This window comes from Convolutriloba macropyga, chromosome 8 (assembly GCF_964194025.1).
Source record: "Convolutriloba macropyga chromosome 8, txConMacr16.3, whole genome shotgun sequence".
NCBI classification, from domain to species: domain Eukaryota; kingdom Metazoa; phylum Xenacoelomorpha; order Acoela; family Convolutidae; genus Convolutriloba; species Convolutriloba macropyga.
In genome coordinates, this window is record NC_134475.1 from 3,456,753 (window position 1) to 3,469,829 (window position 13,077).

Here is a 13,077-nt window from a genome sequence, read left to right on the forward strand (position 1 = left end):
GGTCTCACTTGAGTAAACAAGTCAAGGTGACCTGACTTAGATCGAGAGGTCAAGCGCATTTAGCTCGTTTGACCACGCCTCAGCGGTCCTTGGGACTCGATATGAAATATAACAACCGAACAAAATATCACGACCGAAATTGAATTTTAAAATGGGGGTTTATTTCCGTTGGGGCTATTTTCTGTGGCAGTTTATTTCCTATCGAAAGTTAAGTGGGTTTTTTTCCGTGGGGGTTTATTTCCTTGACCCGTTTATTCAAGTGAGACCACTAAAAACTAATTCTCGTAGAGCTCCATAACTTTTGTTCATACAACTTGCGTTCAAAAAACGGGTCTAGGAAATAAACCCCCAAGGAAAAAAAACCCACTTAGCTTTAGATAGGAAATAAACCCCCACGGAAAATAGCCCCAACGGAAATAAACCCCCATTTTGAAATTGAATTTTGGTCGTGATATTTTGTTCGGTTGTGATATTTCATATCAAGTCCAACGGGCCGCTGAGGCATACCCAAACGCGCTATATGCGCTTTAATACTAAAGTGGGTGTTGATTTCCGTGGGTTTTTTTTTTGATTATTTACTCAACGTACCTGTCCATGCCTCGCGAGCGTTGGTGATGCCTTAGCGGCCTATGGGTCTTGATATGAAACTATCACAAACGAACGAATTATCACCACCGAACATGTTATGCCCTGTATTTAAAGTGCGCGCTTAAATCTGATTGGCCTATACGCAATTTGAATACGTTAATAATCCCTGTTGTCCTAAAACCGCAAAGAGTTTTGTGGCTGGTTAACTGACTTTTAAGAATGCTAGAAGTTAGAAACCAAAACATCAGCAGACAAGCAAAGTCTTGGACAGAAAACTGGAAACTTTTAAATCGTAGATTCTTAGCCTTTTTAAAATTTTTAAACGGCCTAAAAATCTGTATTAACATAGCCAAATAACCCGAAACTTTTAAGGTAAGTAATTATATTATTAATAATGTCCTTATTGTCGATTCGTTTCAAATTTGATTGATTTTTTGTTATCTAATTGCAAATCCTATAACATAGTCTCTGGACGATTAATAAAGTTTCCGGTGTGAATCTCATTAAAGATTGTCTATTTGGACGGATTACAAAATTAAGTTTGTCTTTTTAATTTGCAGGTCTTCTATTTGCCGGCTGGGTACATTACTGCTTCTGGAGAATCACCTCTGGAATGCGTCAAAGTCATAGTTGAGGTCGGAAGCATTTATGAGCTGACAGTAGGTAGTGGACCCGACCCTGTTATGACTATGAACGATAATGTGACCGACATCTGTGTCAAAGACCCGACCAAGAATCTCTTCGATATAAAGATTCACGCTTGCTCGCCCCAGGTTTGTATTCTCATGATTAGACAGGTGTCAAGACAAAGTACCCAATGTGACAAAGTACCCAATATATACCCAATATTTTATTCTAACGTTGAAACTATCAGAACGATTATTTAGCATAATATTTTGTTAGTGCATTTGGCCATGCCTCAGCGGCCCGTGAGACTTGATATGAAACTATCACAACCTAACGTGTGATTAAATTATCCGCTTGTTAAATCATATGTGTAACAGCTATTTTCTGCTAATTAGTACTCGGATTATGGAACGAAAATATCAATGTGAATTGGGTATAATGGCATTGGGTATTTTGGCATTGGGTAAATTGTCATATAACCCAACCAAACATGGGATTAAACTATCAACTTAATTGCGAGAAAGCTTGCTTGTAAAACGGAGTGCTAATTTATAATCGGATTATTGAACGAAAAGATCGAAGGGAGTAATTTGGGTATAATGGCATTGGGTATTTTGGCATTGGTTATTTTGTCATATAACCGATTAGACATCATATCTAAATTTGAGATTTCGGTATTTATTCAAAAGTACACTTGACGTCAAACGGATGTTAAAATCAGATGAGCTGAACCCAAGCCCCCCCCCCCCCCTCCCCCCGGCTCCGGTCGAATATATCCATCTATAATTGACACGTTTGCATATTGCAAAGGTATTTTTAAAATGTAACGGCTGTAGTCCTATTACCATAATTGAGGCATGGTTACCGTAACCATAGCTTAATGGAGGGCTACAATTTTGTGGGGGTATGGAAAAGACTCTACGGTTACCGATCTCATACTCTTAGGTAACAAACGATCACTAGCATAGGGGATCAATGTTTTAAAAACTTTTTTGAAACAATTAAAATTAGATGCAATTTCATTCGAAAGTTGAATTTAACTCAGAAGAGTAAAAATATAAATCTAAGTGGCCCCAAAGATTTAGTGCACCTCAAGTCCCGAGTGAGGAAAAGATACATGGTCTAACTTATTTAAAGAATAAAGGTGTAATAATTGTTAACAACTAAATAGATTTAAAGCGAGTAATATAACAAAAACGTCATTTTTATTGGCCAATCAGAATCGAGTATTCAAATACGCAAAGAAATCAACGAAATTTACGTACAAAGCTCGGAAAAAGTGCAAATAACATAATTTCAAGTAATTCTAATCATAAGACCTATCAAATAACGACATGATTCGGCTCAATAAATTTCGGGTTTTTGGATTCATTGGTACAAAATGGTGACTTGCATTGAACTGACTCGTTATCAGACAAAATAACGGCCAAAAGAGCATCAAAAAATTGCCGTCTAAAAAACCACTTGTTGATATGATCGTTGATAATGCTTCAAATTCAATACCCAGTGTTTGTAAATTGGAGCAAAATTCGATACACCTTGATGTGGTCATTGGGTGCCATACAAATGGTGTCTATTCAAGTTACAGTACAGACCCCAATCTACGTGCTAAATTATTCCTTATCTTTTTCATAATTTCTGAGCCTTATGTCCATCAATTTCTCATTTAAAAAACGATGAAAGCAATACTAGCTAAGGCCGAAAATTTAGCAGATGGTGTCGTGGTCGATAACACGGGTCAAAGAATTCAATAAGTTGAATTTTAAATTAAATTTTGAACTGAAAATATACAAAAATTAGCTCGTATTTATAGTAGTTATCTCTGCGAAAATATACAGAGAATATTTAGATTATCTAAAAATATTTTACATGATTGGCATGTGAATAGATCTTAACTCCGAATACCGGAGGTGATTTTCTATTTTCATCAACATTCCATGAGAATCATATATGCCTTGGGTACAATCGAGTTCATTAGTTGGAGGTCGGTGGATGTTAGAATCAAGTTTCTGTTGGTGGGAGAATTTACTTCTGACATGTGATTGATAGGTCAATAAGATAATGGTAGCGCCAAAACAAAATTAGAATTGAGTTTAGTTTTGTGGCCATTACTTATCGACACAGCAATGAAGTTCGTCAGGTAAGTTCTTCTTTCGTTCTTTGAAACTTCTAAGTTTCTTGATGTTTCATTGAAACCATCACATCCTCCCTCCTTTTTAAGCAAGTTTGTGGGTATAGGTTCTCCAAATCTGTCAGGTTGTTTTCTGTTTCTTGTTGATGTTCGTGAAGGCTCTGAGGTTTTGGGTTGTTGGTGCTCTGCAGATGATGTGGCTGCAGAAGCTTCATCTTGATGTGAAGGTCCCACATCTGTGTTCTGAAGTTGTGGTTCTGATTGAGATATGGTCTGCTCCACTGCTGGTTCAGTTTTCACATTGTCCTCATCTAGTCTCGCAATTTGGTTGTCGCTCACTAGAATAGTCCTTGCTGAGATTTCATGCTGTATGAAAGATGTGTTCAAGCCCTTCCTGATGATGAAGGTAGCTGGAATTGTCTTTGTCTTTTTGTTGGCTTTGAATAGAATGGGTTCGCACGAGTCTAAATCTGCTTTTGCTGGTAGTCTCACTCTGCGTCCCAACAGGAGTTCAACTGGAGTTTTGCTCCTAGTCTTTGAAGTGTTGCGATGTGTCATCAGTGCCCTTTGCAGGAATGCTCCAAAGGACACATTAAGGTTGGGACTCCACGCTTGAAGTGCCCGCTTCACTGTCTGAACTGCTCTTTCAGCTAGTCCATTAGCTCTTACATGCTAGACGGGTGATTCCATTTTCTTAATTCCCAGTGATTCTTACCACTGTTTAAGATCACCACTTACAAATTCAGGACCATTATCAGATACTAAAGTTTTTGGTATACCGAATCTTGCAAAGATTTGACTAAGATATGTTTTAACTGTTTCTGATGTTCTATTTCCCGCGGGGAAAGCTTCCATGCAGCCAGAACCCGCGTCAACAATTACTAATATATTGCCTTGGTTCTTAACATAACCCCAGTCCATGTGGAGCCGTTCACAAACGTCGGCTTCTGGCCATGTAGAGACTGTTTTTCCCAGGCTAGGCCTGTTCATTTGACAATTCTTACATTTACTAACAAATTTTTGAACGTCTTGGGTAATGCCAGGCCACCATGCTATCATTCTGACTGATGCCTCAGTTGCATTTTTCCCGGGATGTGTCTCATGCGCTTTAGCTAAAACCAAGTGTCGTAGTTTGGTTGGATTGAAAGGAACAACACCTCTGAAGATGATTCCATTGTGTATAGTCAGTGCATCCTTCTGTTGTTTGAATCCTTTTTCCGTTTCTGAACATTGTTTCCAATTGCCGCTTTTGATTCGTTTCATTATGTCCTGGAAGGGTCTGTTTGTTCCAATTCAATTTTGATTTCTGCTTGAGTCACCAAATCACTCTGAGCGAAGTAGATGTTATTGATTGCGAAGCACACCCGATCGTTGTCGGATTCGTCTTCGTCAAAATCCATTCTGCTCAAAGCATCTGCATGTGGTATCTGCTCCCCTGGTGTGTACTTCAACTCATAGTCGAGACCCATTAGAGCTTTTGCCCATCTTGTAATTCTCGCTGATGCTGTCTTCGGGATCTCCCCGTCTAGAGATATTTGAGTGGTTTGTGGTCAGTCTGTAGGGTAAATCGCCTTCCAAGAAAGAATTGCTTCAATCTTGTGGCAACAAAGTTAATTGCCAGTGCTTCCCGCTCTATGTTCGAGTAGTTTTGCTCCGCTGGAGTCAATTTTCTCGATACATATATGACTGGATGTCCTTCTTGCGAAAGAACCCCGCCAATGGCTTTTTCAGAGGCGTCAGTAGTAACTGTTGCTTCTTTTTGTAGACTATATGGCCGTACTAGTGGGTTAGCACATAATTCATTTTTTATGTCTTCAAAGGCTTTTTGTTGCATTTTGCCCCATGAGAAATCGCTATTTCTCATGTTTTTTAAGGGTAGCATTTTTGTTGCAAAATCAGGAATCATTCTTCCGTAAAAATTAGCTAGCCCAAAAAACGATTCGAGTTCTTTATTGTTAGTTGGTGCTTATGCATTTTTTATTTTTTCAACATGTTTGGGATCTGGTGCTATTCCCTCCTTTGAAATGGAGTATCCCAAAAAGCTAACGCTATCGACTGGTTTTGAGTTAGATTTTTTCTCATTAATAGTAAAATTTTTCTCACGTAGTCGACTCTTGACTGCAAGCATTCTCTTGTCGAACTGTTCCTTGGTTGTTCCAAACACCAATACATGGTCTTGAAAGATCACAACACCTTTGATTCCTTTGAGTGTTGATCCTATGCAATTCTTGAAGATTGAAGAAGAGTTTTTCAATCCCTGAGGTAGTCGGCCCATCTTGAACAGTCCCTGAGATGTGTTGATTTTGCATATATCTTTTGCTCCTTCGTCAAGTTCAATTTGATAGTAGGCATCTGAAAGGTCAATTTTGCCAAAGTATGAGGCCCCATGTAGGTTATGGAAGATCGTCTCCATGTCTGGTATTGGGTAGTCCTCATCCATGACCTTGCCATTGATATGCACATTCAAGTCCATGCAAAGTCCTACTTCTCCTCTCTTCTTTCTCTGCCACACCACTGGAGATGCATCAGTGACTCCTCCTGGCTGTACCGGTTCAAGGATGCCTTGTCTGACCATTTGTTCCAGCTTCTCTTTGACCTTGTCCTGAAGAGCTAGAGGAATTTTTCTGGCTTTGCAGAACATTGGCTGTGTTCCTGGTATCAGCTTGACATGAGCTTTGTAACCCTTCACCGCAGGTAGGTGCTCGGCTGTGATGTTGTTCACACCGTGCTTGGGTAGAAAGTCTCTACCAATTAGTCCAAATTCTTTATCAGACTGCAAAACTGCTAGTTGTTTTTGCGTGAGCCTGCTTCCGTTCCACTCAACGTCACAAGTAAGTGATCCCAGAAGCGTTAATTGATGACCATCATATGCTTCGAGATGTCTTATCTTACCATCCAACTGAGGTTTACCAAAGTCAGTCCATATTTTTGATGATATCACTGTGCTATCTGCACCTGTGTCTACCTGCATTTTTACTTTGCAGTTATTTATTGAGATATATTCCCATGTCACAGACATGCTAAAGATTTGTTCTTTAGTATAAAACATTCCCATCTCCGATGCTGCAGATGCTTGCTCTGAAGAACCATTTTCTTCTTCGCAAAAAATATTCTGTTTATTGTACTTACCTGAATTTTGTTGGGGTTTGCTTCTACACATTTTTGAGAAGTGTCCCACCTGTTCACAGGTGTTAAATTTTTTACTTAACGCTGGACAAGGTCTGCTAGAGTGTGGCTTACCTCCACACCTAGTGCACATGTTGTTGCTTTTATTAGCCGTAATTTTTTCATTTGGTTTTCGAAAGGTCTTTTTGAAGTTCAACCCAACTTCTTCTTTCACAGTAAAGGGCTTATTACCTGATGAAGAACTTGCAAAAGCCATTGCTTGACTTCTGAACTGTAAGCTCTCGGTAATTTCAGTAACCAACATTGCTGGTTTTGATTTAATACCGTCAAATAGTCTAAGTTTTGCTTCAGGGTCCCTCAAACCTGAGATAAACTTTATTTTTACCAACTCCTCTTCGGGGTTGGCCGCTGTTTTTAGTTTTTCGAAGTCACATTAGCGTGCTTCTTCTCTAAGGCGTGCTAGGAAATAGTCTTCTGACTCCCCTACACCTTGTATTACGGACAGAAATTTAGCCCTTTCTGCCGTTACTACTCTCTCTTTAGGAGAAATATAATTTTTAATCGCCAATCTGATGTCTTTGTACGGAGTGTCTATCGAATTTCTAGGACTCATTAGGCTCCTAAGTTTATTAATTGCTTCTTGCCCGCACATACTAAGAAAGAGGTTGGTTACCTGTAGGTCTTGTACAGTACCATCGGTTTTGACCTTGTCCTCTTTCTTCTCTGCGCGACATTTCGCCACAAAAGACATAATCCACGCAGTAGCTGATTCTGCATTCTGTAGATCCAAAATTTGTCCGTCTGTAGCTGGTCTGGACACCATTGTCGTGGTCGATAACACGGGTCAAAGAATTCAATAAGTTGAATTTTAAATTAAATTTTGAACTGAAAATATACAAAAATTAGCTCGTATTTATAGTAGTTATCTATGCGAAAATATACAGAGAAAATTTAGATTAGCTAAAATTATTTTACATAATTGGCATGTGAATAGATCTTAATTCCGAATCCCGGAGGTTATTTTCTATTTTTATCAACATTTCATGAGAATCATATATGCCTTGGGTACAATCGAGTTCATTAGTTGGAGGTCGGTGGATGTTAGAATCAAGTTTCTGTTGGTGGGAGAATTTACTTGTGACATGTGATTGATAGGTCAATAAGATAATGGTAGCGCCAAAACGAAATTAGAATTGAGTTTAGTTTTGTGGCCATTACTTATCGACACAGCAATAAAGTTCGTCAGGTAAGTTCTTCTTTCGTTCTTTGAAACTTAAATAAAACTTCTAAGTTTCTTGATGTTTCATTGAAACCATCACAGATGGTCTATAATTATTTTCACCCAAAATTTTTGTCAGCATGATATTTTTTCAATCGCACTTGATAAAATGCCGTTTATGAGAGAGTGACATTAAATTATCAATGGCGTGTGCAAAAAAATGAAATCGCTACAGGTTAATTCTTGATTTTGGAAACCTATTCTTGCGTTTTACGAGGCCATCTAATACGAACGTATATTTACTTAAAGTCAATGAGAAATTCTACCGATTTTAGAGAATCGTCCACTTTGTAAGTTCGAAAAATGATGAAACTTTCGGCATTTCGAAACATTTTTGGCTTTTTCATGTAATTGAACTTTCGGAATTTTCGGCTTTTAATTTTTTGTTCCGACATCGTGTAACGAGAAGAGGAACTCTATGTTAATCTATGGGTTTCCTGCTCGACGAGCGCGCTATTCATTTTAATTTTTATATAAAAAGCCAGATTTTTTAAAGGCCATAGTGTCATTTGAATGTTGATTCATTTTGCAAATTTTCAAATCGAAATCGTGAGTCAATTAAATTTGGAATTGAACAAAAGAAACATTAGTGAACAAATAACATCTAATTAATTTTGCAACTAGTCACATCTAAACGGTAATTTGTAGGTGCATTCAATAATGGAAAAAGGTAATTGAAAAAGATGAATGAAAGCAAAACAAACTGTTGTATTTTGAGGAACTTTATGAAATAACTCATTTGAGTCAGAAGTCTCTTTTTAGCAACTACTCTTTCCTTTTCCAAAATCACAGTGCTTTGAATGGTCCGAAATAAGTTTCGGAGAGATCTAGAAACACACGAGCAAAACAGTTTTATTCAATTTTTCTCTAATAAAATGCGATAAGCCTGCAGTAGAAACATCGACAGTCAATAATGTTCGGGAAGCCATATTGACAATCGGTTTAAATAAATTTTGAGACGAATTATTTCTGAAATTGCGACATTTAAATTTTCATTTTTTTGTAATAACAGCAGCGGTTGTTGAATATTTATTTTTTGATGGGTGCTCTGCTTAAACTTTTCAGGTAAGGGGATATAATTATCGATTTCACAGTGAATAATTTTCGTTGAAAAAGCAGGCCCTCGATGAATCGTCATCTGACCACAAAAATTTTGACAGAGGCATCTTTCAGGGCCGTCTTTTATGGGTCTAAAAATTAAGGTCTTCAAGATCTCAGAATTTTAGGGATCAGTAGAGATTTGCGTAAGTTTCATTTTCTTACAAAATGAAAATGGAATGAGATAAAGCCTGATCTAAACAAATTAACCTGTACTTCATTAGATAAGATATGAGACTCGGGAACATGTCGAAAAAGACGAGCAAAAAGGGGCAAATTTAAAAAATACGGTTCTAATTTTGAAAGCAACCAATTACATATTGATTAAAACCAGCACGTATCAACTGGGTTCAATAAGAAGGTCAATTCACACCTCATAGGAAGCAATTGAGATCTATAATTATTCATAATATGTCAGAAGACTACAAAAAGATCGGTAAAAAGGAAAAGAGTTCAATTCAACAAGAATACAAGGTCGCAGTCGTTAAAACCATATAGTCTTCATGAAGAAAATTAGGTGTATCTCAATTACATATCTTTTAGCGCCAATTGGTCCAACGCATTAAAGTGATAACGCGCCAAAGAAACAAAAAAGACACATAGCATCGGGAATGTCTAAAAATCACACTTTTCTTCTGAAAATGTGTAGTGCCAAAGCAAAGAAACAATTAGTTGAGTATAAAACCAATGTAAAGATGCCACCTGTTGCAATGCCACAAGTCAAGCTAAAAAAATTGACCGAACTAATACAAAAGGGATAGAGCTCAAAAGTCCTCTGAATTTCTAAAAAATGTTTCCAAAAATTAAAACAAACCACGAGCTTTCAAAATAGGTCAAAAACAGATTAATTTGCAACTGTTCAAGAAGCCATTTGTGTTTTTTATTGGTGAGATCAAATCACAAGACGACAGGAAAAACAACAAATAAGGACAGAACTCATAATTTCTCAAGCAGTTTAACAAAAACCACAGTGTTGAAGTCATTGAAACTAAAAGAAATTGAAAACCCTTAAAATTTTGAAATTGACAAGCACTGGTCAGAGTTTGTTCCGTGGTTCTCCTTTTATATTAAATTTGTTTGATTTGTTGCGAAAGCTCGAATTTAAATTTAATAAGCTTTGCAAAAAAGAAAACAAAAAACCACAAATATTGACAAGTATTGAAAACTCAAAAAATTCTTATTAAAACACATTTTTAAGCTCTAATGAAATTGGTCAATACAATTCTAACATCACACATATTCTTCGCAGCAACATAAAGTTGATGAAATCTGTCACAAACGAGACTAAATGACTTGTTGACGACAATGAGCAAAATTGGGAAGTACAAAAATATTTTCTTAAAAAAATTAATTGAAAGTCAATAAAACGGTTAGCTACAAATTGAAATCACTAAATAGAATCCTATAGACTTCCGTAGAAGTGACTGAGGATTTCAACTTTCAAGTATATGCCGTACGGTAAGAAAAAGAATGACAATTAGGCAAGAGCAAAAAAAATCTAATAATTTTTTTGAGAACTGTTTCGCAGCGAGTAAAAGTATAAGCTACTCTATGAAATCTATAAAAATGTTATTTGCGCATTCTTACAAAGCCAATGATTTTTGGTTAATGTGATATTTTGAAAAGAGAACATAAAACAATCTGACATATAGGCAAAAATGCGAAAATCAGAAAACTTTTATAAGTTTTTGTAGTAAGAAAGCCAAGAGTATAATTTTCTTTAAAGAATATAATTTTCTTGATTTGTAATACAGTTTGCCTGGTCTATGAGACTTAGCTGGATGTGGACATAAATAAGATATAAACTTCAATATTTCACTGACAATTTACTAAAGAATATGTATTCAAGGTCATAACAGGCATAAGATAACAACTGAAAGCATAGTATAGATTCACCTATAGCTTATAAAAAAACAAATATTGTTCTTTGATTATTAAGACAATGTCATGAGGCCGCGAAAAGAGTGAAAAAGTGACAAATGAAGGCGACACAAAAAAATCAGTTTATAATTACAAAAACACTTTTTCAATGCCACAAAAAATTTAGGTTTTCTCTGAAGACTTAATATAATATCATTTCGATGTATATAGGATCTGTCATTGATTGGACCTTTATTTGAAGTTCCTGTAGTCAGTTATTAACATAGAAAAACAGAGATTCGCAGATGTGTAGAAAAAAACCGCGCCCAAATGTAGTCCGAACTGTTATTGATTGTAAGAATCCAAAATGAGTCGAAACCTAACCCCGAGTTTGCTGCGCGTCCAACAAAGAAAATTAATTATTTCATGTTTGCAAAATAGTTCAACTAAAAAAATATTTGAATTTACCAAAGATAAATGATTCATTTTATATAATTTTTGAGTTAATTTTTTGGAAAATTCGGCAGAATTTTAATTCCAGAAGACTCCTATAGGAAGCAAAAGTGCATTTAGCCTTTTTTGCAGTTTTCAAAGATTTTGACATCAGATTTTTGGTGTATACTTCTGGCATGTTTAAACCAAAGTGGACTAAAAAGGCGTATTTGGAGCCATTTAAACTATAAAGTCTCAAATTCAAAAAAAAAATCAGCAGGAATATAAACCAAAAGACTCGGATAAAACCAATTGACAAGTCTTCTCTATACTTAATAGTAAAACCAATGGCATTTTTATTAACAGTTTTAACAAATTTTAGCAATGTTTACAAAAGTTTGGTCAAAAAGGCGGAAAATGTGAATAAGAACAGCTGAATCCCGTCTACTATTCACAAAACTTTAAACCTCGGTAACTCACTGTAAAAAAATCGAAAAAGCTTTTTAATTCCAAATTTTACGCCGGACGGCCTTTTTAATGATACCAGTCTCAACTCTTTACGATGAAAATATCGGACGGCCAAAATTGACTGAACAAAAAAAACCAATTGAGTGTATAGTTCCTCCCCCCACAAGTGAGTCGGAACAATAAATTTGCTTACTCGAGGCAGTATTGGCAATCGGGTCAAATATTAATGTGGCGTCCTTTAGTGTAAAAATCGCACAGAGAGCAGTGATCTACAAACACAGAATTGATGAAAAACAGCAGGAATAATAAGCGAATTCTGAAATGAAGTTTATTCAATTTCAAATTATTTGAAAAAAAATATTAATCGGTTCTTTATGCTGAAAAAAATTGAAAATAGTAATTGTTTTTTTATGTTACAGTTATCTTCTTCTGTTTCCACACCGAAACTGTGTGATTTTGGTGGAATGCGGCCTCAGGACCTGGATGGTGCGGACGCGATGACGTGTCAAAAACTCATGGACGACTCTGACCCTACTGTCCGGACTTCTCCAGACGAGGATATTGATTTGATTCTTTCGATCCCCATTCCTGAGGTAAAGTTTCAATGATCACCGCTTTTGTATCACTTAAGCCCCTCTCAGAACTAACTGAAGACTAGCGATTAGAAGCATTGCAAAGTTATATTTAGTTTGTAGCAATAATATGCATGTATCGTATATATGTATATATTTATGTTTATGTGTCCGTATGTGTGTGTTTTGGTGTGTGTGTATGTGTGTGTATGTGTGTGTGTATGTGTTTGTGTGTGTATGTGTTTGTGTGTGTGTGGGTGTGTGTTTGTGTATGTGTGTGTGTGTGTATTTGTATGTGTTTGTGTTTGTTTGTGTGTGTTTTGTGTATGTGTGTGTGTGTTTGTATATGTTTGTGTTTGTTTGTGTGTGTGTGTGCGTGTGTGTGTGTGTCTGTGTGTGTGTGTGTGTTTGTGTGTGTGCATGTGTGTCTGTGTGTGTATGTGTTTGCGTGTTTGTGTTTGTGTGTGTGTTTGTGTGTGTGTGTTTGTGTGTGTGTGTGTGTTTGTGTGTCTGTGTGTGTATGTTTGTGTGTGTGTGTGTTTGTGTGTGTGTGTGTGCGTGTGTGTGTGTCTCTGTGTGTGTGTTTGTGTGGGTGCGTGTGTCGGTTTGTGTGTGTGTCTGTGTGTGTGCGTGTGTGTGTTTGTGTGAGCGTGCATTTGTGTCTGTGTGTGTATGTGTTTGCGTGTACGTGTTTGTGTGTGTTTTTGTGTGTTTTTGTGTCTATGTGTGTGTATGTGTTTGTGTGTGTGTATGTGTTTGTGTGTGTGTGAGAGAGAGTATGTGTGTGTGCGTGTGTGTGTGCGTGGGGGTGTGTGTTTTTGTATGTGTGTGTATTTGTATGTGTTTGTGTTTGTTTGTGTGAGTGTGTGTGTTTTGTGTATGTGTGTGTGTTTGTG

General features: G+C 36.8%; 1 protein-coding gene across 1 annotated transcript in view; it reads left to right on the forward strand.

Moving 5' to 3' along the window:
* LOC142344324 (uncharacterized) overlaps positions 1-13,077 on the forward strand; it is a 76,728-nt gene that overhangs the window by 43,182 nt on the left and 20,469 nt on the right. Inside the window, exons 16-17 of the mRNA XM_075395912.1 lie at positions 1,149-1,361; positions 12,029-12,202. Coding sequence (XP_075252027.1) covers positions 1,149-1,361; positions 12,029-12,202 — 387 coding nt within the window. The remainder of the gene's footprint in view (positions 1-1,148; positions 1,362-12,028; positions 12,203-13,077) is intronic.